Source organism: Dinoponera quadriceps, unplaced genomic scaffold (genome assembly GCF_001313825.1).
Source record: "Dinoponera quadriceps isolate SergipeBrazil2010 unplaced genomic scaffold, ASM131382v1 scaffold1872, whole genome shotgun sequence".
NCBI classification, from domain to species: Eukaryota; Metazoa; Arthropoda; class Insecta; order Hymenoptera; family Formicidae; genus Dinoponera; species Dinoponera quadriceps.
In genome coordinates, this window is record NW_014555944.1 from 1,080,548 (window position 1) to 1,104,786 (window position 24,239).

General features: G+C 43.8%; 3 protein-coding genes across 7 annotated transcripts in view; 1 reads left to right on the forward strand and 2 right to left on the reverse strand.

Annotated features, from left to right (window-relative positions):
- LOC106745951 overlaps nucleotides 1–7,317 on the reverse strand; it is a 62,643-nt gene extending 55,326 nt beyond the window's left edge. The window contains exon 1 of the mRNA XM_014622009.1: nucleotides 7,257–7,317. Coding sequence (XP_014477495.1) covers nucleotides 7,257–7,317 — 61 coding nt within the window. The remainder of the gene's footprint in view (nucleotides 1–7,256) is intronic.
- LOC106745947 (RING finger protein 17-like) overlaps nucleotides 1–20,424 on the forward strand; it is a 170,070-nt gene extending 149,646 nt beyond the window's left edge. For 3 of the 4 annotated variants that reach the window (XM_014622001.1, XM_014622003.1, XM_014622002.1), the window contains 21 exons: nucleotides 10,667–10,888; nucleotides 11,597–11,724; nucleotides 11,858–12,006; nucleotides 12,567–12,689; nucleotides 12,770–12,925; nucleotides 13,000–13,291; nucleotides 13,966–14,119; nucleotides 14,388–14,501; nucleotides 14,628–14,724; nucleotides 15,179–15,351; nucleotides 15,492–15,706; nucleotides 15,832–16,423; nucleotides 16,504–16,652; nucleotides 17,345–17,679; nucleotides 17,961–18,340; nucleotides 18,461–18,571; nucleotides 18,689–19,219; nucleotides 19,344–19,437; nucleotides 19,627–19,780; nucleotides 19,876–20,035; nucleotides 20,126–20,424. In XM_014622001.1, the coding sequence (XP_014477487.1) occupies nucleotides 10,667–10,888; nucleotides 11,597–11,724; nucleotides 11,858–12,006; nucleotides 12,567–12,689; nucleotides 12,770–12,925; nucleotides 13,000–13,291; nucleotides 13,966–14,119; nucleotides 14,388–14,501; nucleotides 14,628–14,724; nucleotides 15,179–15,351; nucleotides 15,492–15,706; nucleotides 15,832–16,423; nucleotides 16,504–16,652; nucleotides 17,345–17,679; nucleotides 17,961–18,340; nucleotides 18,461–18,571; nucleotides 18,689–19,219; nucleotides 19,344–19,437; nucleotides 19,627–19,780; nucleotides 19,876–20,035; nucleotides 20,126–20,245 (4,449 nt within the window). In that variant the 3' untranslated portion in view covers nucleotides 20,246–20,424. The remainder of the gene's footprint in view (nucleotides 1–10,666; nucleotides 10,889–11,596; nucleotides 11,725–11,857; nucleotides 12,007–12,566; nucleotides 12,690–12,769; nucleotides 12,926–12,999; nucleotides 13,292–13,965; nucleotides 14,120–14,387; nucleotides 14,502–14,627; nucleotides 14,725–15,178; nucleotides 15,352–15,491; nucleotides 15,707–15,831; nucleotides 16,424–16,503; nucleotides 16,653–17,344; nucleotides 17,680–17,960; nucleotides 18,341–18,460; nucleotides 18,572–18,688; nucleotides 19,220–19,343; nucleotides 19,438–19,626; nucleotides 19,781–19,875; nucleotides 20,036–20,125) is intronic. The other variant, XM_014622000.1, reaches the window with a different exon arrangement.
- Nucleotides 20,425–20,523: 99 nt separating this feature from the next.
- LOC106745950 (cleavage stimulation factor subunit 2) lies at nucleotides 20,524–24,020 on the reverse strand. Of its 2 annotated transcripts, XM_014622007.1 has the most exons (10): nucleotides 23,856–24,020; nucleotides 23,696–23,789; nucleotides 23,445–23,615; nucleotides 23,301–23,379; nucleotides 22,616–23,184; nucleotides 21,980–22,151; nucleotides 21,872–21,898; nucleotides 21,701–21,798; nucleotides 21,319–21,512; nucleotides 20,524–20,723 (listed from the first exon to the last, which is right to left on the reverse strand). In XM_014622007.1, exons 3-10 carry the CDS (start codon nucleotides 23,503–23,505, stop codon nucleotides 20,604–20,606), a joined length of 1,320 nt encoding a protein of 439 aa, XP_014477493.1. In that variant the 5' UTR covers nucleotides 23,506–23,615; nucleotides 23,696–23,789; nucleotides 23,856–24,020; the 3' UTR covers nucleotides 20,524–20,603. The 2 variants fall into 2 exon arrangements, with proteins under 2 accessions (XP_014477493.1, XP_014477494.1); XM_014622008.1 differs by lacking the exon at nucleotides 21,872–21,898 and having other exon boundaries at nucleotides 23,696–24,019.
- Between the last annotated feature and the right edge of the window lie 219 nt (nucleotides 24,021–24,239).

The window sequence follows — 24,239 nt, forward strand, 5'->3', positions numbered from 1 at the left end:
TCGTCCCACATCCGCGGGCGTTTTTCTTTTCTTTTCCCTCTCGACGCTCCTCGCGAACGCGCGCGCAACGGATACACGTAACCTCTTGATGCAATCAGAAAAATATGCCGCCCGCGTGGGTGGGGAAATAATGCATTTTTCCTTTCACCGTGTGTAACGCGTGATCGCGAGCTCCGCGACGTTAAAGCGCGCGTTCATCCGTGGCGGTCTGGGATCTTGGAAAACAACGCGAGCGTCTCGTGTCTGGTATCTAGGCTAGTTGCGCGAGACGGAATTTGAAAAAGCGTGGCTCACCGCGGTCTCCTCGGGTTACGGCGTTTACTCTCTTGCGGCCGCCCCCTACTTCCATCGTGCTCTATTAAAATCGTGACTCAGGCGTCCCGATCGGCGCGAGCAAGAGCGAATCGCGATCGTCGCGCGGACGATTCCGCCGAGAGCGAGGTCGCTCCTCTCGGCCGGCTCTTCCGTCGCCACTTCTTCGTTTTCGCAGTGTGTCGATGAGGGATGATATCAACGACGTGTGTTCGTAGAACCAGCGTGCTTTTCGCAGAACAAAGTCGAAAGTCGGCAATTTTTAAGGCTGAGAAGTAGCTCTGTTTCAGTTGCTTGCGCTTATTCTTAGCTTAGAGCGACCGTCAATGGCGAGTATCTCGTCATATCAACGTAACTTCCTCAACTAACGTGCACGTAAATTCAGAAGAATCCATTTGCAAAGAGGATCCAGAGATATCCAGAGATTAATCTAAATATTCGAAACTTACTTGCTGAACAAACTTCGTCAACTGGTATATTTATTAACTAGCGAGATGCACGGAGAAAGATATTTTGCTGGAACAGCAAATTGTTAATTACTATAGTGACAGGAAAAAGATTTGTTTAGAGAGCAAAAAGCTGGTTATGTTACAACAGCAAAATGATTTTTCCCGTGTCAACGAGTCTCTCTTTGCTGCCACTATGGTGACTAACAATTTGCTGTTCCAGCAAAATATTTTTCTCCACGTGGCTCCTGAGTGTCGCTCTAAGCTAGAGTGAGAAGGCAACTCTGAAACAAAGAAAACTTCTCACTCAGTTTTAAACTACCACCTACTACTCAACAGACTGTTACAAAACTACAAAAACTACTCTCGGCTTCGCTCGTTGCTATGACGGAGGTGTACGAATGCTCGGTCTGTGTATGTGTAACATTGGATGGTACACATTTGCAGTTCACCCCTACGTAAATTTGAAATGACGGGAAAGCGGGCGCTTTCGCGGATTCTTCGTCAACAACGCACGCGAGCGTCGGGAATTTCTTTCTCTCGTGCGACACACCGTCGCGCGCAAACCTGATTTTCCGGAACGGCCGACCTTCGTGCGTGCATTGCATTTTCCGATGCAAATCCCCGATGCGAGCAAGGTCATTGGCAGTCATGGCAGCGGGGGTTCGCGTTGGAGACAAAGTTATGTGAACGACGATCGAGATCGCGAGGACAGAAGAGCGATAGAGAGAAAGAGAGGAAGGGACAGGGAGAACCGCCTTTTTTCGCCACGATTCACCTCGCACAGGAGGAGCTTGCGCTGAATTTTCAGCGAGCTATGCCCTTCCGTTCTTTCGACGGCTGTTTCGAAGGGCCAACATCGCCCTTCGTCGCGACGAACGTTCCGTGAGATGGAAATGCATACCGGTAGATGTAACTTCGAGCGCTCGAAATCTGAATTCGCGTGTTACAAGTCAGGTTTGATATTAAATTTCTGTCAATAATGTTATTATGAAATTAATCACGTTAAAATGTAGTCGGAAGTAGTCGTCACTCGCGGTTTCGCCGTTATCGAATTTGTTGTAAACATTTCGTTATTGAATTTCTCGTGAATACCGCCCGCATACACAGAGAGAGATAGAGAAAGAGAGAGAGAGAGAGAGTAAGGGATGGTACGGGGGCGTTTTGCCTCGGGACTTCAGTTCATTTTCGTCAGTCCTGATCCTGCTCGCTGACGTCAATGCGTATAGCGGCAGGGTCTCGCGAAGTTGAGCGTAATAATGAAAATTTCACTCCGGAGGAGAATATTTTTTCCCCGAGCGAAATTGATACGATAAGGAGAGATAACGACGCGACGTTAAATCTACAACATCTCGCTGTCGATCGCAGCCCGTTCTCTTATCAGTTTCGCTTGTTGTAAATCCGTAAATTATCGCTCCTCTCGTCTTCGGAGGAAACCAGCTCGGCGAGACTTGAGCAAACCACGTGCCTCCGCACTCCGGACGAACGAAACGCGGATTACACGCAACAACGGGGCGTACGAAACCGTAGATTACTTCTTTGAGAGTCGCGGTGCTAATCTTTGCGGTGGGACGTTTCAAAACTCTCAGGCTCCGCTCCGCGTCAATCGGCATCATCGTGCGGCGGGACGGTCGACGTTGATTTCAATTAATCGATCTCGTCCCGCCGACGGGAAACGTCGACGCGAGAGAAGCAGAGAGTGAGAGAAAGAGAGAAGTATAACGGTGTGTATCGATTAAAAAAAAAAAAACAAATTATAAATTCCGAATTGGTTATTCGTATATAGTAATAATGAAAAGCGATATTATCTATTATGATTACAGATTCATTATTGCTAATAATTGTCATGAATAATACGGCGCGACGCGCGTAGTCGCTTATTCATATTCACAATGGCGTGTCGGCAAGTCGTCGTGAATATGTTTATTAGGCGCACCGGCACCAAATGAATAACTTCTCTAAATGATTTTGACAAGCAATCACGAGCCCGGCATCGATCTCCCGAATCGACGCCTCGGGAAAGCACGCTGGCGCGCTCGTCCGTGCGCGCGCGCACGCCTGGCCGACGCCCATAAAATAATATTTGCAACGGCGTCATCGATCGTTACCTCAAAGACTGGCCCCGGCCGGCCTGATAGATGAAAAGATGAAATATGTATGGGCACGCGGTACGACTGTAATGGAAATAGATTTTCTCTCCGCCGCCGACGCCGCCCACAGACCGACGAACGGATGGACAGACGGGAATCCTGGCGAGATAATTGGAGCGCATTCTTTTTTGCTTGCCGTTAATATATCGCGTTACGCCACATGTACGAGGTTTGTGGCAAAGGTGAAAAAGGAAAAGTAAGTTAACGGCGAAGGATCCGAGCGAAGGATATACTCCTCTCTCGTCATTGGCGAGACGAGGACTTTCACGAATGTAGTTGATCTCACTTTTTATCTTATTATTGTACAACTTCTTTTGAAAACTTCTTTTAACCCGTAAGTGGCCGGAAACCAAATTCGGAAATATAACGTTTTGCCGGGAATACCATCACCAAAACGCCGTACCAGGTATTTCGCAAAAAAAACATTCTATTTACCCACTTTCTTTTGGCTATTTAAGAGCAACAAAATAGCAACAAATCCCCATATAATTGTTTTCTTTCGTACGACCATCCTAAATAATTTTTTCGTTATGAGGAGGTCCAGCTTAATGTCTGCCAACAAAATCGCGATTAGGGCAACTAATTAGCACATAAATAGCACTGAATTTTTTCTTTAGTGCGAACTCGATTTGCGATGGTGGGGGGTCCAGCTTAATAGGGGTGCTTTATTGTCATGCTCGATCTCGCGGTTGGAGCGCGTGGCGCAAGCGAACGTGTCATTAATACACGCGCGCTGAATACAGCCAGGCCAGATTACTCGCGCCTATTCTGCATTATCGTCCGCGCTCGGATGTCGAAACGGAATTCGTCGTTGTTGTCGTCGCGAAATCGGTGAATCGCCCGGAGAAGAAATCCGGATCCCGTCGAGTTATGTCCGACGCCACGATTCTACCAGCCATTATTCACACTTGAGCTCCGAGAGAAATCCGACGTCGAAAATTGAACGGTTCTAACCGAGACTCTCTGTAATTTCTTCCTTTCTTCTTCTTTTTAACGGAGGACAATTCGATATTTTCGAAGGGAGCCGGACTTTCAGGCCGGGAGAAACGCGCGATCATCTGTTGCAATTTGCCAACGGACGGTTGGACGGACGGACGATTTGCATGAACCGCCAAAATGCGAGCCGCGTTCGCGGGATGATACATTATTCTTGCGCGATGTATGTACAACCTATTCATTATCGTCGTCGGACATTTCACGCTATGGAAGACATCACGTTTTCACCGTTCGCACGATGCATTATGTGGGCCGACACGATTATTATTATACGACCGAATACACACAATAAAGATACATAATCAAGCCCAGGTAACTTTGTAACTCGGATCGATCGTCCTTCCCTCCCGGGGACTCGTGGGGGATGACCGAGGGAACTCGCGAGTCCCATGAATTATTAAAGAAATTGCAAGAGCGATTATATGTTTCAGCGAAACGCTGAAACTTGCCGGACGGCCAGGCGGGGGAGGATTCGCCCTCGAATTCGCGCGGGGTAGATTTTTTTGGGGGATGAGGGTGAAAACCGCGGATTATCACTGAACCAGGCCTTCCGACGGTGACCCAGAGTTACCTGGTGCGCACAAAGTCAGCGTTATTATTGCGAAAGGGAATTACGCGAATCGGATAATCGCGCGGAGTAGTCGCATACACAACCGGCTTCTTCCGCCGGTTTTTCCCCTCGGCGGAATATTGTTCCCCGCGAGGAGTTAATCCCGCTTCGCGATTCGTTATCGGGCGGACAAACAAAACGATGCGAAGCAGACAAATGGGCAAGTCGCCGCGTTCTTGATATATTCTAAAAGCCGGTTTCGCAACGCCCCGGCGACAAGCAATGCTTCTAGGCCGGACAAATCTGCACGGTACACTACCGAGGGAGAATTCAGGTCGTATTACGTTGCGTGCGCGCTTTTAACGCCACTGTTTTACGGGCGGACACACGAACGAGCGAGCGAGCGAACCGTGATTTAGAGCGCGAATTTATTCTGAATTTTCGCCGGAAAAGCTTCGTCCCATGTTTGAAATAAGAGCGAGATTCCCAATCGGTGAGGGACCTCTATTTTTGCACAGCTTTGGGTATTCCAATCGTAATCTAATGCTGCATGTGGGGAAATCTGGGAAAATTTCTGTGCGGGGAACGGCGCAGATCCTGAGATATTTATGGACGTTAACCGGTGGAAGTCGACGGACGCTCGAAAATCGCTTCGTACCGTCCTCCCCTCCCGCGCAGCCCGCGGTTTGATTAATTATTATCGTGTTGATTGCGCGGGTCATCGCGCCGCGCCACCGCCGCGATGAATTCACTTCTAAAGAGACCGAGGTTGAGAGATTGAGAGGAGAGATCTTCGAGCGGTGTTTCTCCATTTAGATCGCCCTCGAGTAAACAGCTCGAGGTGGAACGCCTTTCGAATCGATTACGGAGGATCCCTCGCTTCTTTCCCTCGCTCTTTTCCCACTTTTTTCTCCTTCTCCTCTCGCAGACGCTGCGTCCGTCTCGTGTGGCTGGAACGAACTAGGCACGCGTCTAGTCCGTCTGTGCTTTCCATCGGGGTTTTCCTACGAATGGCGACAACGTGGATAAACGTGAACGAGGATATCGCGTCGACGATGAAGCTGACGACATGGTTACCGGTAACGTGGCATTGTCACGTTAGCTCGTTTCCGAGCGAGATCACTTTTATCATCGCGACGAGAAACCTCGAACGATCTCACTCGGTCTCGAGTTCCATAAGCGCGTAAACACAAATCAAATTAACGCAATTAGGGAGCAAGTAGCTCGAAGAGAGGTTCTCCCGTCTCGTTCGATTTTCGCCGGAATTTCGCGAAAAATCGTCTGGTTCTGTTGCCGTACTCGCGATCTAGGAGAGAAAGGGGGAGGGGGGGAGAACAGAATCCTTCGGATTCACCTTTGAAGGGGGATGTTCGAGCGGTAATTGAGATGATGTTCGGCGGGGGTTTGTTTTCAGAAAAAAATCCGCCGTGTTACTCCCATCCACCCCTTCCTCTCCCCGTGTCTGCATCCCTCGCGGCCGTTCTTACTCGCGCGAGTCTTCCCTTTTCTCCTTTTACTGTCCTTTCGCGTCGTTCTCGTTCTCGATCGATGTTGCGCCCAACGGATGATAAAAATAAAAGAGGCGAGAACGAGGGCGGGAAAGGGAGAAAAAGGCGAGCAGAGAAGGGTGGGTGGAAGCGGCGAGAGCGGGGTGTAAAACCACGCACATCGCCTTTTCCGCCGATTTTTTGCGACGCATGCGCGAGCGGTTATTGCTTTTTAGCGCGCGATATATTTTATTGTCCATCATATCCGCGTATCGAGGGTGGCGCACGAGAGGGGGGAAGCACGTAGATAAATAAATAGATCTCAGCGGGGTGGAACGAAGGGACGACGACGTCCACGGACGTTTCCGTCCGCGAACGACGGAAATAAAAGCGAGAGACGTAGAGAGATCGTGACCGCCATCATCGCGGCGACGAGAGAGCTCTAATAATCGATCTACCAACCGATTGAATATCTCTCATTTTTATCAACCTTGTTTTCACTCGTCCCCCACCGAGACTCCGCTGCCTCGCCCCCGCAAATCGAGTAATCGTAAGTTAACCGTCGAATTGAAATTGTCCTACCGCAGACTCGGTCTTGTTTAACCTGATAAATCAGCCGTGGAGAAGTTCCTTTAACCGTCTTCGCGATGCCGCGTTAATTATGCTGCGCAAACAGCGCGAAGGGAAGGCACGGGGGGTGGGTTCGGCGGGGTCAAATGAGTAGACGAGGAAACAGATATCGGCGCGGTTTGCTCTCCCCCTCCCCCGGAGCCGGGGAATTGAGTTACTCGACGTAAACGAAGACGCGTTCGCGGATCGCGCTCCGAAGGCGATCAACAGTTCCCGTTTAATTAGGGGAAGACCGGTGGCCTCCGCGACCTCGTTCCTGCACGAGCCGTGTCTGTTCGCTTCGATAATTCACGATACAGAGTGCAAACACGCGGACCCGGGACGATCGTCACGAGATCGGCCGAGAAGCGAAGGCCGTGGGAGACGGGAACCAGCTCGGAGGGAGCGGCACTGGTCCTCCTGTGCGCGTTTCCTTCAAATTCGGATTAACGAAGCCTCCGGTTGCAATTAATTAGACCGCGGGCGCGAGATGCTACGATTATTTTTAACGAAGTAACCGTAACCGTGCCGGGGTCGGCCGGCCGGGAGAAAACAATTAGGGAATGTGCATAGCCGCGATCTTGATTAATAGCGGCGCGGTTTTTGCAACAACTTTCACGGCGGCGCTCGTCGCTCGCTCGCTCGCGTAATTCGGGCGCGACAGCGTGCGTGCGCACCTGTGAACAACAACTCACGCGTCACTCACCGACGATTGTCAAGAGAAACGCTGCACTCGCGATCGCAATCGCCGCGCAGAGGAGCCTCATATTATATATCCCTCTTCTCCGCGTCCGCTTCTATCGTCCTCCTCTCGGCGGCGGGTCCAGCAGCGAATTCACCAGCACCCGACGTCGTCCTGCATGCGCTATCCTCCGATCGGGATCACGTGGCACACATCGTCGATTCCACTCGTCGGCTCGCGTCGTCGGCTCGCTCGCGGAGAACGCACGGTGTGGAACGAAACTCGCACCGGGGAAAGGGGTACGTGCGTGCGTTCGGCAGTGCGACCGGTCGCTCGGGACGTGAAAGACTGAGGAAAGGCTCCTTCGCTCGTTCGCGGCCAGGTATTAGCCTCGGCACAAGCAGCACACTCCGCTCGTACGCTCCAATCCAGCTCCGTGCCAGTCTCTCTCTTTCCTGCACTGTGTCCTCAGAGCGAGGAGGAGGCGGCCTTTCTTTCCCTTCGCGGAGGAATCCTCCTCGAGGCGACTCGTGACCGTACCGACCTTCTGGCCGGTTCACCGCGACAACGACGACGACGTCCTCGCGATATACCGCTCGGAGCCTTCGAACCTGACGAACGAGTTCGTCCTCGCGGATGTATCGCGCGGGGCCGCGAGCGATCGCGCCGCACGGGACGCTGCGAGAGGAAATATTAAAAGGGGATTAAGGTAGCCGGTCGTTAAAGCATTTTCTTGGGAATTCTTCTTCATTTTAGCCGGACATTCATGAAAATACTTGAGGCGTTAATGGCTTATTTTCAATTTCCATTTTTGATTTCTTTTAAATGACATTTAGAATTTCAACGAAAAGCTACGACATTACAGGGATTAATGTAATTAAACAGGATTTTCAGAATTATTGGTCACTTTGTTTTGAAAATATAGCCATAGGAAATTTACTATTTATAATAGTATCTGTAATGTGCACATATATTATATATATACATATACATCGTGCATATACACCTCGTACATATATTTAATAAGTAATAATTATGTAGGAGTTTCTTAATGTAGCCACCGAAAATCCTGCACTTTTTACGGATCAATTACCTTAAATAAGGAGACGCGAGTTTCGAAATGTTGCACAAATACTTAAATATACGATATTTGCGTACTAAAGGGATTTATTTTTCCCGTCAGTCAACGAAGTAATTAAATTATTACGATCAAGTTAGATTAAAGGAAAATCGGAGCAGTTGGTCGAGTGGGATCAGCAATATATTGGATCAGCTGAGCTAAATTTTTCACTTGTTTTGTACGAGCGAGAAATTAGTGAGAATTTTGCCGTAAGTGTCGGAGGTAATTAGTTCGCCATGTACAAACCTGCAATTGAGTTTGTTTAACTCAATTACAGCTGTTTCATCTGATCCTTTGTTTACTGAATATACAGATGTATGTGCTTACTCACCGGACCAATTATTTTGATCACAGAACTAATTGTTTTCAACAGAATAGAATTATTTCGACAAGGTGCGAGGTTCCCCCGGTCGTGCTTTATGCGAAAGACGACGAAGTCGGTTGCCTCGTAAATTACAGGCCTCTTCCTTTTGCTTTCTTTTTTTATTTTTATTTTAATACAGGTATATCATTTTCCCGCTTGAGTGAACGGAAACTGTGTCACGTGCTTATTAAAATGGAGCTCGTCGCTTTCTCCCGCGACTTGGAGCGAGAACACGTGTCTTTGTCTATGGCCATCCGTGTCTTCTCATTGAACCGAGCTACGCTTTCGTCGATCGGCGCCGCATTTGCATGCGCTCCTTTCGGTTGCTGCGTACAACTCGAAAGCGCAGAAGAACGCGTCGCCATCGAGGCGTATCACGCACGTATCGCACTTACGGTCTGTTCGTTTTTTCGCGACGCCTAATCTTGTCTCGTCCATGTCGAGAACAACGTCGACGTTGCTGGTTAAACCGGTGTACAAAGTATGCCGAGGCATTAGTACAGCCAGTAAAGTAAAATCGATTTCGAGTCGACGGGAGAACCGTGGACGAAAAATTATCATTATTATTATAATAATATATACGTATCGGGAAAAAATTCCATTTGGTGACAAAAACACCGTTTACATTTGTAGAGATATTTTTTTACTTTGAATACAAAGTAAGCGCGCGAATTAATCTTCGAAGAAGGAAAATTTATCGGTCGGAATCGGTGATAAGAAAATAAAGCAATTTATTAGTTTGTTTCTGACGCTTTGAGACGCTATTTATACCGCGAAACGTATTGAAAAGAGCCGCCGGAGTGTTCATTAACTAACACGCTTGAACGATTAATTCATTTAGTTCTCTGGATTAGCATTCGAGCTGCTCGCGAAACTGCTTGGCTCTCTCATCATCATCGTGAGGTCGTGCGAATGTGTCGGGTGTAAAAGTAATTCGCGATTAGTCGCGGTGGGGAGATCGAGATTTCCTCGCGAGCGGAAGGAATTGCGCCGGGCGGTGTACGCTATATACGCGGTAGTGCATAATGCTGTACACTTTGTTGATTCCGCCGATTCATTCCGCGTCCACGCGAGAGCGAAGTGGCGACCTAAGTGTTTGCTGAGGCAACACGGCTCCGCGAATTTGAATGAGACTCGCGAGGAAAATGGAGTAGGAGGTGGAGGAGGAGAAGGAGGTAGTAGGCGAGGCAAGTCGCAAGCTCCGTCGCGACGATGTACTCTCTCTCTCTCTCTCTCTCTCTCTCTCTCTCTCTCTCTCTCTCTCTCTCTCTCTCTNTAATATTTCCTCGCGTTTGGGCCGCGCTCGCGCGCGAATGAATACGCGTATTATTGGCGAATTTCCGCAGCACACTGCTCGTTCGATCTTCACCTCCTTCTCATTCTCTCTGTCTCTCTTTCTCTCTCCTTATCTTTCTTCCACTATCCGGACGACGCGTGTACCTTGTCTTAAAATTGTTGCACCAGCATGCCGGACTGAAATCTCCAAAAGGTCCTTCATTGTTATTATCCACCCGACGAATTAACCGACGCTCCTTCCTTGTCTTCTTTCCAATGATTGTCAGCACTAGTGCTGTTACCTCGCTTTTTGGACACAAAGTTAATTAATAATTACTTACTTCATGTACATTTCGATAACTATAGCGTTTAATAAAATAATAATTATTATTATTATCAGTTTAGGAGATATTAAAAATAGCACGCTGATCTCTCAAGGAACACGTGTGGAAAGAACTCAGTCTCGTGAATCGTGAAAACACCGGTTGGTCGGTTTACCGTCGAAGAAAAAGGAAAATCGAACCGAACTTTTTCACTGCCCCAATATTTATCTCATTAGAGACTCGCGTCTTTCTTCAGTCGCTTCTCGGCCAAACTGTCATGCAGATCACGAGGAAACGACGAGCCGAATGACGAACGCGGCAATAACGACTTGTGTATTCTTCTGTATTTCAGAAGCTTAAGTCGACTTTAATGTCAACGTACGAGCCGGAAGAAAGCGACTCCGTAGAGACGAAGATCGCCAAGCACTTCGCCTACCTACACGGCGTCCTCCAGAATCTGGAAGCGAAATTAATGAACCATTTACATCAGCGGCGCAACAGTCTGAAAAATGATTTAGCGGAGATCAGAGCGCATGTAGATGCGCAGGAAGAACAGCTGAGCGTCGCGTTGACGGTACGTCTTTCTAAAATGAAAAGTACAATTGGAAATAATTGGAAAGAATTCTTCTGATTTACGAAAGATAGAGCGGTCCTTTAAGGATCTGATCGCAGCTTTTGTAACGACGTGATATTTTTAATTTTGTGAGAGGATACAAATGTTTTACGTGTGATGACACACGCACCGAATTTTATTTTCCCAGCACACATTTGTATCCTTCCACAAAATTAAAATTATTACACAGTTACAACAGCCACGATGAAGGCTCTTAAGGTTTGTGGTCCCGTCAGAAGCGACGTCAGAAGCGAAAAAATGCATGCCCAGAATTCTTACGAAATATGTTAAAATAAAAAGAATATGTTTATAAAACGATATTTGTGATTGATTGAAAGAACATTTGTAAAATATTCCGAAAACTTCCCTTCTGCTCTAATAATGAATAAATATCTAATAAGATTAACGTGACACGCAATTTTTTTTTAGTCTGTTTTTCTCATGATTCCGTCGCGATAATTTTACCGCTGTTTATTCATTGTTAAAGTAGAAGTGAAGTTTACGAAATATTTCAGGAAACGGAAACCTTAAAGGTTCTAGGCTCTAGATTTCCTTGGCTTGTAATCTACAAAGCCAAACATATAGTTCATCTTCTAAGTTATTCCGTATCGAAGAAAGAAAGATGTTCGTTGCAACTCACGTCGTACATAACGTCATTGTTTTGTCCAGATGGCTTCCTACACGAAGGACAACTTCGGCAAAGTGGACATGCGAAACGCGATACAAGTTCTCCGCGAGATGTCGGATCTCCCTTGCCACTTGCTTCGCAACGATTTCACTGAGGACGAGGCGATATTGTAAGTAATTATGTGACGTCGCAGCGATATCGAAATGATATCGAAAGCGCAATTTCCTTTCCCATTTTCGGAGAGCACATCGGCGCTGTTGACAGTTGTCGAACGACTTTGCTCACGGGATCTTTCTCAACAGGTTTAACATCGATGAAAATATCATCGCACACTTGAATAATCATTGCGCGCTTCAAGTGCCGCAAGTATCGCGCTACCAACTCGTACGAACGGAAGCGTTACCAGAGGACTACAAGATGGAGCCTTTAGAGAAGGACTCTTCCATTGCAGGTAAGGACTTAAAAAAAGGACGCGCGTTTACACGGAGAAAAACAATTTGCTGGCAAATTTTATGCAAAAAATCTGTCAGTTATTATATGAACAGCAAAACGATTTGTTAGGAAAACTAATTGCCATTATCTGGATTATTTTTACTGAATCTACCAATTATTTTGCTGTGAGAACGAATTAATAAACATAGGAAAACTATTTTGTTCTAACAGCAAACTAACGTGTCCTAAGGACAAATTCACTCGGCAGAATATTTTCTATCCTGGAAACAAAACTGTTTTCGCTCTAATTACGAATAATTCGTTGATTTGATTGTGCCAATTACATTTTATCGCTGTCGCAACGAATGTGCAGTAGCAACGATTGGTTTCGCTACGACGACAACATTATTATTCCCTGTGTACATTAAAACTTTGGATACTTCTTAATTTCCACGTCATTTAACTGAAGTGTTCAATAACATACTCGATGCATCTGCATTTTTAACCCTGTTATAATCCCGTTTTATTATATATATCTGCATTTTTAACCCTATTATAATCCCGAAACGTTTCCGGCAGATGTGCTTAATCAGACTTTATCGTCAAGGACGACCAGGTCGCCTCCGTCGAATGTATCGGTCTCATCAAACGTATCGTCGACAGTAACGCAAATCGTCCAGACGGAAAAGACGGACGAAATCAGTAAGTCGATCAATCAACCCCCTTTCGATCCACGAACCTCGATCTAATGAGAATTCCTTTCTTCCTTTTTTTCCCACAAGACGTCGACAGGCATCAGGTAGAGGTAGCATACATCTACAATCCATCGTCGTTCTACGTCCACTATCTCTTCTCAAAGCCGGAATATGACCAACTGAAGAAAGATTTGCAAGTTTACGCGAATAGCTGCGACGAGAGACCGATTGAACTCCACCAAAGTAAGAGCGGGAGATTGAATGATCGTCGCGGCCTTGCTCGCGCGTATGTCGTTACCGTATTCTCGTCGTTACAGATGACATGTGCATCGTCAAGGAACGGGTGGGCTGCCGTTGGCACCGAGGACGCGTGCTCAAAGTGAAAGACGTGAGCTTAAACAACTTTCCCGAAACGTTGTACACTATACTTTACATAGACCAAGGCTATAAGGAATGCCATGTGCCGATCTCGAGGATACGGACCATCAGTGATAAGCATCTGAAGTTACAACCGCAGGCGGTTCGATGCTGTCTGCACGGCATAGTGCCTATAAAGAACATGTGGTCGGCCAAGAGTACAAAGGATTTCAAGAAGTTGTTGCGACAAACGTAAGTGATCGTCACGTCGACTGTACGATCGGCGTCATGTGTTCTGTACAATTCCTTAGATTGAAAATAATACGTTTAAGGTCAAAAGCCGTATAATTAAAACCACTGTAACTATCATTATAATTAAAGTTCTTGTGCAGTCTTTCGATTTTGCAGGAGTTATGTGTACGACTGAAAATCGTGTAATTTTCCGTCTAGGGAATGATACAGCATACATGACGCCGATTGTACAGTAGACTCCATTAATTCTGTCCCATTATCTAAGAACAGTATCATTGAAAATTTACAAATAGGCGAGTTATTTATTCGTGTGCATTATGACTGCTACTTTGGAGAATCGTTGTGGATTCATCAAATTATCAACTATGTCGCGATGAATGGGAGAGACACGGGGGAGAAAGTAGGGCGTAGCGTCTCGAAAATCGTTTCTCGAAAGTGCGAATAATTCCGATCACTGATTTAATGAATCGACAACGATGCTCCAAGTAGTAGCAGTTATGATGCACAAATATATAATAATATTCAGAAACGATGCGCCTAATTGGAAATTTTCGATGTCACTATGCCTAAAGAATGAGAGACTGCATTGTGAATCGAGTCTTCCGTATCCTCGGACAATCATTCGAGTTAAATCTAGCTAATTAATTAAATAACGAATGTGTTTGTAATTTTAGCACGGTTTTCATGCATATCATGAAGTACACTTTGGATATTCTATACGTGGACATTTGCACCGTCTCTTTGGCAGGCAACAGCATGGGCCCGCAATCAATATGCAACGCTCTGATATATATGAAACACGCGTGTAACGATATGTCGATATCTCAGGTGTGTAAGCGATTTTGCCGAGCCGCGTTGTATTTATATTTATCGATTATCCGAAGAAGCTAGAACGATGCGTGAAATTAACATTAAGTCTGATCTACATAACTCGCAGAACGCAAGACCGCAGGTCGCAAACGCAGACATAAGATGACGATCAGCGGGAAGCTAATAAATATGTTAATAAAAATGCTAAGAAATATTAATAATTCACACGTTAATCCTTAGATTAATGTGCGTATCCATGATATAATATTTGAGTTTCTCTTTGTAGATGCGTCCGATATACAATACCTATGTGTATAATAAGGAAGAACTTACGTTAAATAAGACTACGGATGTTACCGTCAACCACGTCGAGTCTCCGGCTGAAATTTACGTGTCGAAGGTAACACGACTTCACTGATGTATTATTATTTATTATAAATGCTGGATCATTCCTTTTTTCTCACTCTAAAATTGCACCATATTTTTTTTTTTTTATTTTTCACCGTGTCCGCGTAAATCCGTGCAGAGAGGGAAGCAAAATAATCTTTTAAAGCTGTTGGGTGAGTTAAAAGAGTATTACGAAGGCAACACTTCAGTACCAATCATCAGTACGCCTAAGGAAGGTTAGTCTTTTATTTAAATCTTCTCATATCGACTGTCTCGATACAGCCGCGAATCTTATCGGCATTAACATTAAGTGTCACAATTTCGAGAAGGAATTATCAATCCAGATCACAGAGATAGCACAGTTATTTTCATATTACATTCTTTAAACGTATGTAATATAATTATGAAACGTTTTACGTACCTTTAAAGAACGTGTATGAAACTAACATGTGACACGGCTAAGTTTGATGATCGTAATTGGAAAAGGAGCTTCATTAAGTATGATATAAATGTATTAAAATTTCTGAGAGTCTAATAACTCTCTTGTACTTGTATTTTTTTTTTTGCAGTTATCGTTTATTTTATTTTTATGACACCATTCGAGATGCAATATCTAAACAATCATCGCTAATATATCAATGGAAAAGGAATTCCCGACGAAACATAACCTTTATTAAATTTCTCGTCCAGGTTTACCGTGCGTAGCACAGTACACAGACGATGCGTGGCACCGCTGTGAAATCGCCAAGGTGATATCTGAAAATAAGGTCCAAGTCTTTTATGTGGATATAGGACGTACTTTGACTCAGAATTGCGATGTGTTGCGAGCGATTTTGTCCAAATATATTCATTTTAAGACCCAGGTGAGTCGGTTAACATAATAAGAAAGTGACGTGTTTACTCGCTACTTACTCCGCTATTCCGTATATAAAAAACAAGTAAACCTCTCGATATAATAATAATAAACCGATATGTTTACAATGTGTTTGACACTTTGTTCCAGGCAATAAGAATCTCACTGATGTACGTGGCTGCCGATCCCGACGGTAAATGGAAAGCGGAATCTATCGATGAGCTATCGAGGATTTTTCAAGACGTAACTTCTGCTCTATTGTCCACCCGAAAGAAGACAATAGACGGATATAGCGCTTGCATACGTCTGCCTGATATCCCGGACGTTAGCCGCCTGTTGAAAGCTAAACACCTCGTCAATTGTTGGTAAAGTGGTCGTACCTTGAAATTGTTCATACCGATACTCAATATTTTAGACAGACGAGAGCCAGTCGCGACTTGGAATCACCATTATCTCTCTCTCACTCTCTCTTTTCATTTGAATGCAACAGGAATTCCGACGAATCAAAAAGAAAGATCGGCCAACACGACGCTGACATACCGGAATCGTTCGACAGAGAGTTTTTGTCGGAAGAATTCAAGTCCGACATCAGATCCGTTCAGGAGGAGGAGACGATTAAAGATCCTTACAAGATGGAGGTGTACATAAAACAGATGATCACGCCGGATTGCATCTACGTGACGCAAGCGGAGCGCAAGGAATCGAACGCGAGCTTCCTCGAGGAGATGCAACAGTTCTATAGAAGCTTCTGCTCCGAAAAGGGAAAGAATTGGAACGAGGGCGCGGTGTGCGTCGTATACTCCGCGAAAGACAAGTCCTACTTACGTGCGAAGATCTTGAAGATCAAATCTCCGGAGGTGTTGGTCTACTTCTACGATTTGGGCATCGAGGAGACGGTGACGATTGGGGACGTACAGTATCTGCATTCGTGGTTCGCGAAACAACCGGCGTATTGCTTCAAAGTCAAACTGGCCGGCATTCTGCCGTGCGGCGGGTCGTCCGCGTGGCCGTCATTGTCCTGCTCGACATTGTCTGATATTATACGCAGAAACGCGCGCTACAAGTTTTACATCACTAAACTGGTGAGAGTTGCTCGTCTCTCAGAAGCGTCGGGGAATATGCACGGTGAATTTATATATAATATTATGTGTGTGCTTTGAAGGTTCAGCAGGAGGTTTGTGACGACACGATACCCGTGGAACTATGGGTGAGACAGATAAAAATACCGGGGCCGTTGGCACCGAGCATAGTAGAGATTAATTCTATCAACAGGATGCTGATAGAAGAGGGTGTTGCCTTGCCTATCAAAGAGTACGTGCAGTGTCTCAAGGTCTTTTCAATACTTAAGGCTTCTATTCCCTCGTCGCAGCCACCTTTAATTTATGACGCCAGAAGACGTAAGAAAACGTATGCCTAAAATTTCTGCGGATTACGTTGAAATAGAAAAATATCAGCATAAAATGATACTTGAAAATATTCCGAAAACTTTCCATTTATTTTAACAGTCAATAAATAAGCCGTAAAATTAACGTGATAAAATCATGAGAAGGAAAGTTGAAATATTTCATGAACGCGCCCAATCAATCGCAAGTGTCATTTCGTGGACATAATATCCTTTTGTTTTGACGTATCTCGCGAGATTATTAGACATGTGTCTTCTTGCTTCTGACGTCATCAAATAATACTATTGCAATGTGCGACCAGGAATATTTAGGACTTAATATATATTTCGAGTGTCCTAGCATAAGGAGAACATCTAAATATCTCCTTTGTTTTTAATGATGAACGAGAAATATTTCGAGTATAATTTGACTAGTTTCGAAGGGGGAATACCGCGAGAGGGAAATTTTTGTACATTTTTTCAGTTCTTTTAAGATCCTCATATTTAGGCCCCAAAATATTTAGGTGTTCTCATTATACTGGGACCCTCTCTGTACATAATATACTTCAATCGTAACACACAATATATTTTTCTGTATTTATTGTGATCCTTAATGCGATAGCTACTTCTCCAAAGCGAGGTCGGTTTATGTTGCGGAATTCAAGCGACAATTACTGGACAGCCATATGTTCGTGTCATGTGATGATGACATAAAGTGGCTTAATAAAGAGATTTGTCGCAGCGTTAATTGCGAGATAGATGATTCGTCAACATCACACAAATACAGTTTGGAAGAACTATTGAAAGAAACTTGTATCGTTGGCAAGCCGAAAAAGGAACATTCGAAGAGAATATCTGACTGGCTACCAGCGCTTCCGATAACGGAAGAAGTATTTCACGCTATACCAACATACGTGGACGACCATGGCAGCGTGTACTTGCACTCCGTGAAGCAGAGTATGTTTTAATTATATAATATTACACAGTCATGCCACATATAGTTATAAATGATTATGTAAAATGTATTACTACCTATTTACATAATATTTATTTATTTATAATATTTATTACAATACAAAACTTCCTCCTAAGTTTACACGTAGAGTAATCGACTTACATTTATATCATATTGCGTGTGTGTCTTTTTTTATACTAACGTATAAGATATAACAATGTTGTTTAAGAGCTATGCTATTTGTTGACTTTTCCCTTTCTAAAGTGCATCTCGCTTTCATTAGATTCCGCGTCGATTAGCCTGATAGAGAAGGAACTGCAGTCTCATTTCGAGTTGAAGGAAATTCAATTATACCACAATTGGAAAGAAGGAGATGTGTGTATCGCACAATATCATCTTAACAAGAGATGGTATCGCGGCAGAATAATCCAAGTTTTCGGTGCAACGCTAAAGGTAGGGGACAGAGTACAATACATTCATTTATTATTTCTAATTGTCGGCTTTACGATATCTGCTGAAACTCGTGACTTGCGTGCGTTTCAGGTGGCGTTCGTCGACTATGGAAATGTGGAGGATTGTGACGTTATGAGTGTATCGAGAGACATTAAAATGGAGCATATTCCCATTCAGTGTACAAAATGCGTTATCAGCGGCCTGAGTCCGGTAATACGGCTTCACTCTTCAGTCGCTTTAATTTTCGATTGCATTCATTTCATATTGTTCTATGTTCTTAATTTTTTCCATTCGTAAATGAGCTTCTAATTCATTTTCTATGTACATCAGGAAACCGTAAGCGGCAACTGGACATTGGACGATTTAGACCGATTACACTCGATCCTTGTCGATAAAAAGTGCAGTGTATCTATTTTGCAGCGGGAACCCACGCATTTGGTCGTAAGTGATATTCGTGCTAAAGAGCAATGCATAAATCTTCAAGTTAAATCTTCAAGTTAAAGCGCCAAATAACATAATAATTTCATCGTAATTGTTAAGCATCATCATCGTTTGCAGATATCGATAGCATTATCAGAGGCACCTCATTCGGATTTCCTCACATGCCTCTTAAATTTGAAAACCAAAGTAGGTATGAAAATTAAGATCGAACGCAAGGAGTGGAATGACTCGATCGACGAGGAAACTTCGTTGTCCGACTCTGCCAGAAACTCCGTCCTTAATGAAGAAATAACTAACAATGAGGACGACGACACCTCGAAGACATCTTCGTTGGAATTGGAAACGAAGGATGTTATGTTGAAGGAGAACGTGATTAGCGGAAATTCGATAGAGAAGCTCGAATACAACGATGACAAAGAGATACTTCACTTCGAGGATATTCAGTGGCCGGAGTTATTTACTTCGGGGGACTGCATGTTTTCCTCAACGCCGCAGAATGAATCGGAGGAAGGGAGTTTCTTCGGCGAATATAAACCGTTGATCATTCCGCCGGATACCAAGTATATCGAAGTGATATTACGTTGCAACAGAAGCCCCATTATCTCGTGCGCGCAATTGGCGGAAAATAATGACGACATGTTCTCTGATGTGAGTACAGAGAATTTACACCTATATTTTTTAAACAGCGCTTATATTTAAACGGATACTCTTGCTCGGCGTATCTCCGATTCTCGGATACTGCATAATTATCGCACAAACGTTCCTCTTTCAGGTGCTGCACAATTACTATTTGCAGTATGAGGCCGTAACGTTGGACATACAACAGAATGCAGCTTTTCAACCGTTAATCGAATCTTTTGAAAGTAGTGAGTTACAACCTGCAATAAATATATACATGTAAAAGTTCGATGATCGTGAAATAAGATAGCCGTGATTCATGTCAATCCGCTGAAAATCGCCCAACAAAATCAACAAAAATAACAATTCGACGTATTGTTATGTGGATTCGCGCCGACAATAATAATCGTTCATTCACATTTTGTTCATTTTCACAGATATTTCGTGCGTAGCAAAGTTTACCGATGGCGAATGGTACAGATGTGTTATCATGCGCAGCCAAAGACTTCCGAACAGTAATGTAGTACGTGTTATGCTGCACTACATTGATTACGGTAATAGCGATCATAAAGATTTGAATTTGTCGGACAAGTAAGTAAAATGTTAATATATCATATCCACTATATTTGTGAACTGTATGATGTGAGGATTTTATCTGTAATAATTCACCAATGTATATCTTGTAGAAATCATGATTTGCGTCTACCGAAGAAAGAATGGATGGAGGTGCCCGCCATGGCTTTCGAATGTAAATTTTGGAACATTAATTTCGTCTCTGACGATGTTAATTTGTTAGCAGACAAGTTAAATGAAATATATAACAAAGTAGTCGTGGCTAAGATTAAGGTATATATATATATTTTTTTTTTCTTTTTACAGGAAATTTGTAGTTTAGAAAAATTAATATAAAAATATGTTAATTCAACATCATTGTAGGAAATACATGAGAACATGCTGGTGGCAGAAATGTACGAGAACAATATATGCCAAAAACTTTTGTACGAACAATTGATAGACGAAGATTTATATCAGCTTAAAAAATCCAAAAAAGACTGAATCGCATACGCTCATTTTCGCAGCTATACATTCCTAAACGTTAAGTTTTAGTTTTTCTTTGTCACTGTGTAAACGAAGTTTTGTAACAAAAGTCAACTTGCGGTTGTAACTATATTTAATTTATATTTGTGACAGGATTTATTTTCATTTTGTCTAATATAGAAATTTGTTTGAAAGTTTGATCTTGTAAGATATATGTCCTAAATTAGAAAACTCATAAGTTCTAAGTGACCTAAAGCGTGTTTGTTTGTTCAGGAAATAAGACAATTTTGGTCTTATAGAGGTGTATCGATGTATCTATATTGTTACCATGCTGTTCGTTACAAAGACGTTTGAAAACAAGATGTATGAAAATGTATCAACGTTGAGTACTTTTCGCGATTTGTTCCTTTAGCACTAAGATACTTTGCCTCTGCTCGGGTGGTAGCATTGCAATTTGCTCATCTGACAATTGCAACACCTGCATTATCAGAGCCGCCTGCGAAGAAAATAGAGATTTATGATTTCATTATAACAACGTCTCCCGAAACAATCGTGCTGAATTTGAACAGTATATTCAGAATAGCGATCATGTAACCTTCTTGCGTTTTCGCTCCTAGGGAGAACCTTATCTGGGAGAAGTCAAATGATCGCCACCGTAAAAAATTTAATTTGATCGTTATAACACAAGAAACAATGAACTCGACATTTTGATACCAAGTTTGTATTAAAATCATATTCATTAAAAAGAAATGATTTAAGTTTCTCATTTTTAGCTCAACCAAGTTTTACCGCTTACAAACGATTAAAACTCGAGCTCCGGAAAATCGCTGTTAAAATGAACAATAGTTTCGGAACATCCTGTATAGTTATAATATTTAATATTTTTCGTTTATAATACTTCGGACTAAAGTACATTTATCACGTTTAAGTTTGATTAGATTTATTACGTATAAATTTATTTCGCTGCTGAAAACGCGCGAACGAAAGCTTAAAATTGTACCTCAAAATAAAGCTTTTTTAATACTTTGGATAAACTGTTTCTTTTTCTTCATGTAAAAATATGCGGACCTCGTATGTATGTGAACACGTACCTTTTCTTGATCTGACGCGCCGCTGGGAATATTTCCCGCCGGAGACATTCCAGCCATGAGTCTGGAAGTAGCGGAACTCGCGGACTGCGAGAGCGCAACGGCAGAACTAGCCGCGTTACCTGTTACAGTGCTCGGCGTTGGTACCGTAGGTGCGGCAACCGGTCTTGGCACGATCGGTGGCGCGACAGGTACCGCTGGTTGTAGATTTCACCGTTCAAGTTGAGAGAATACGACAGTTCATTGTAATATTTATCTTATTATTAAATTATTATTCTGATATAGGGAGAGAGAGATTTAGAGGTGAAAGGTACATATCGAAGCTAATTCACTTGTACAAGCTATACATGCGATAAAAAGGATAAAAAGGTTTCACTGAACGTACGATTAGCTTTGGTAATCCTGGGATCGATGGGCATCCTTGGGTCTCTGGGATCTCTCGGGTCTCTGCCAAACCTGTCGGCTCTTGGATCACGGCAGAAGCTGAAATCAACGATGACTTAGCACGGTGATAAATAGCGACCGGAACTATCTTAAATATGTATGTATTAAACACCTCTCAACTCCCTCCACAGGAAGATTGCTGCAAAAAAGGGCGGCTCTTTCAGTTATACGATTTACAGTGAGCTTATTGATAAATAACTGAACAACGTAACGCACTCACTTGTCTGTAAGATTGAACGCATTAGGAGCCCTCGGATCGGCGATAGCCGGTATCACCGGTGGCGCGCTGACTGGCGTGGGCTGATTTTGCGGAGGCGCCCTCAGATCTTGATCCATCCTAGCTAGACGCGGATCCATTTGTCTGTCCAATGTACGAAGATCCACGTCTTGACCTGATTCGATCGAGTGTTGAGTAAAATCTCTTCCTGTTCTTCTTATATCGCCGTAGCGATTGTAAAGGTTTGACATATGGCGAAATAAACGACGAGTTAGATAACAGAAGTCTCGTTAATCTATTACTGATTCACTTCGGAATCGGAACTGATTTCACTGAAAGGTTAATGCCTTGAAGCATTGATACGCAAGTCTCGGGGGGACCTTTTCTCCGTTATTAGTCGCAATATTTTCCACTTACGAATGAGATCGCAATGTGTCTCCACTGATACGCTAACTTTCCTATTATTTCCGCTCTTTGAAACCATTTTTCCTTCGTTGGCACTTTACTAATAGGCCAAGCATCGAAGTACATTAAAAAAGAACAGTGAAGAACAAATTGATAAGTATTTATCTTATTGCAGAGGGTTAAAGCAGGGTTAAAGCAGATATCATCGTTGAGACAAGGTACACACTGTTATACCTGCAAAGATAGGCGCCGGAGGGTTGACAGCTGGTGCAGGTCGTGCTGCCCAGGGCTCCTCGATCCGCGGCTGGATAGGATGCGCCACAGGCTTGTCCGTGGGCGCCAGCACACCCGGAATAGGATTGGCCTTGTGCAACATGCTGACTGCCGTGTGAGGATCCACTATTCTCATCACTACCTGTGCTTGGAGCAGAGCGTACGCCAACTGAGGATTCTGCAGAAGCATCTGACGCGCTTCGTTGGGATTGTTTTGCACGCAAAGCTTCATCTGCTTCATCAGCTCGAACATCTGCTCCGGCGGCAGGGAAGCTACGGCTTTGCTGATCGCCTCTGGAGCCTTGTCCGATTGGACAACTTCTCCGTAGGGATTCTCTGTATTCTGTCCTTGCAACAAGCTCTGCATCTCCATTCGACTTTTCTCAGTACACGCGTTGTCCACACGCAGCGTTCTACCACCGATCTCGTATCCATTTAAATTTCTCATGGCACTCAAGGCCGTCTCTTGATCTTTGTACTCGCAGAAGCCATATCCCTTAGGCTTGCCAGTCTCACGATCGAAGACTAACCTGTCGCAACAAGTGAGAGATCGCGCGTGTAAGTAAGAACGTTACCCTCATGATTGGATGAAGAACTTCGAATGCCGAAAAGAACACGTACTTCCGGCAAAAGATAGAAAACTCACTTGAAGGAAAGCACCGGTCCAACCTCGCTGAAGATATCCTTCAGATTCTCCTCCGTAGCCTCGTACGGGATATTCCCGACTGTGATCAAACATTGTGCACGGTTATTATTAACGCCGACTGCGAATTCAGATATCACGACTTACCGAAGACACTTCGCATCGATTTATCCATCAGTGATTGATCCGAAATAGTTGAATTACTCATTTTTCGTGCTTTTGTTTTCACCGCTCAACAATCAACTTTCAATGATCGGATGAAGGAAAAGCACGTACGTAACCCTAATTACAATGCGCACGCTGTTTCACACCAAGTTCCTGCAATTAGACGTAACGACAAGCTTACTGATAGTGTTTGGCCTTTTTTTTTTTTTATTGTGATCCACGAATGCTTTTACTTTTCAATAATAGAGGCAGGAGTGTTGTTCCGTCATCGTTTACCAACAACTATCGGATCGTTGCGTTGCGCAGCTTTTCCGCCATATGTTATACCTGCGCAATGACATTCCTTAGCCGACAATATCACGACCACAATTTTATTCGTATGCAATAACCTACACTGAAGTAGTATAAAAAAATATATTTTATAAAAATATTTAATTAAAAATTCGAGACCCAACGAATTATTTTTGGTTCTTTTTGGTTCGAGTGCTGTGTGTATATAATCGCCTAATTCACCAGAGGTCTGTTCCTTTTAGCAGCACTGCTGAACCGGTGCGATCAGTTAGAGCGAGTCAAAATATGCTTGTTTCATTCTAAGGGAGAATTCACACCTTGATAGAACCGAGGCCGCCACATATTGAAGATGATGGCGGCTCGTAGCGGAGACTTGGAAACTAATAAAATAACGAGTATGGTAATCGCTAGCCGCCTATAGGTCGAAATCTTTTTCTTTCTGAATTACGTTCAAATAAGGTTCGTATCACAGATACGAGCTATTAT

What these genes read in the sequence shown, in the direction of transcription:
- LOC106745950 (XM_014622007.1), bottom strand. Translation starts at nt 23,505, where the DNA reads ATGAGTAATTCAACTATTTCGGATCAATCACTGATGGATAAATCGATG. An exon ending in ATCGATGCGAAGTGTCTTCG is followed by an intron (nt 23,380 to 23,444) that starts GTAAGTCGTGAT and finishes GTTTGATCACAG; the next exon opens with TCGGGAATATCCCGTACGAG. An exon ending in CCTGTGGAGGGAGTTGAGAG is followed by an intron (nt 21,799 to 21,871) that starts GTGTTTAATACA and finishes CGTTGATTTCAG; the next exon opens with CTTCTGCCGTGATCCAAGAG.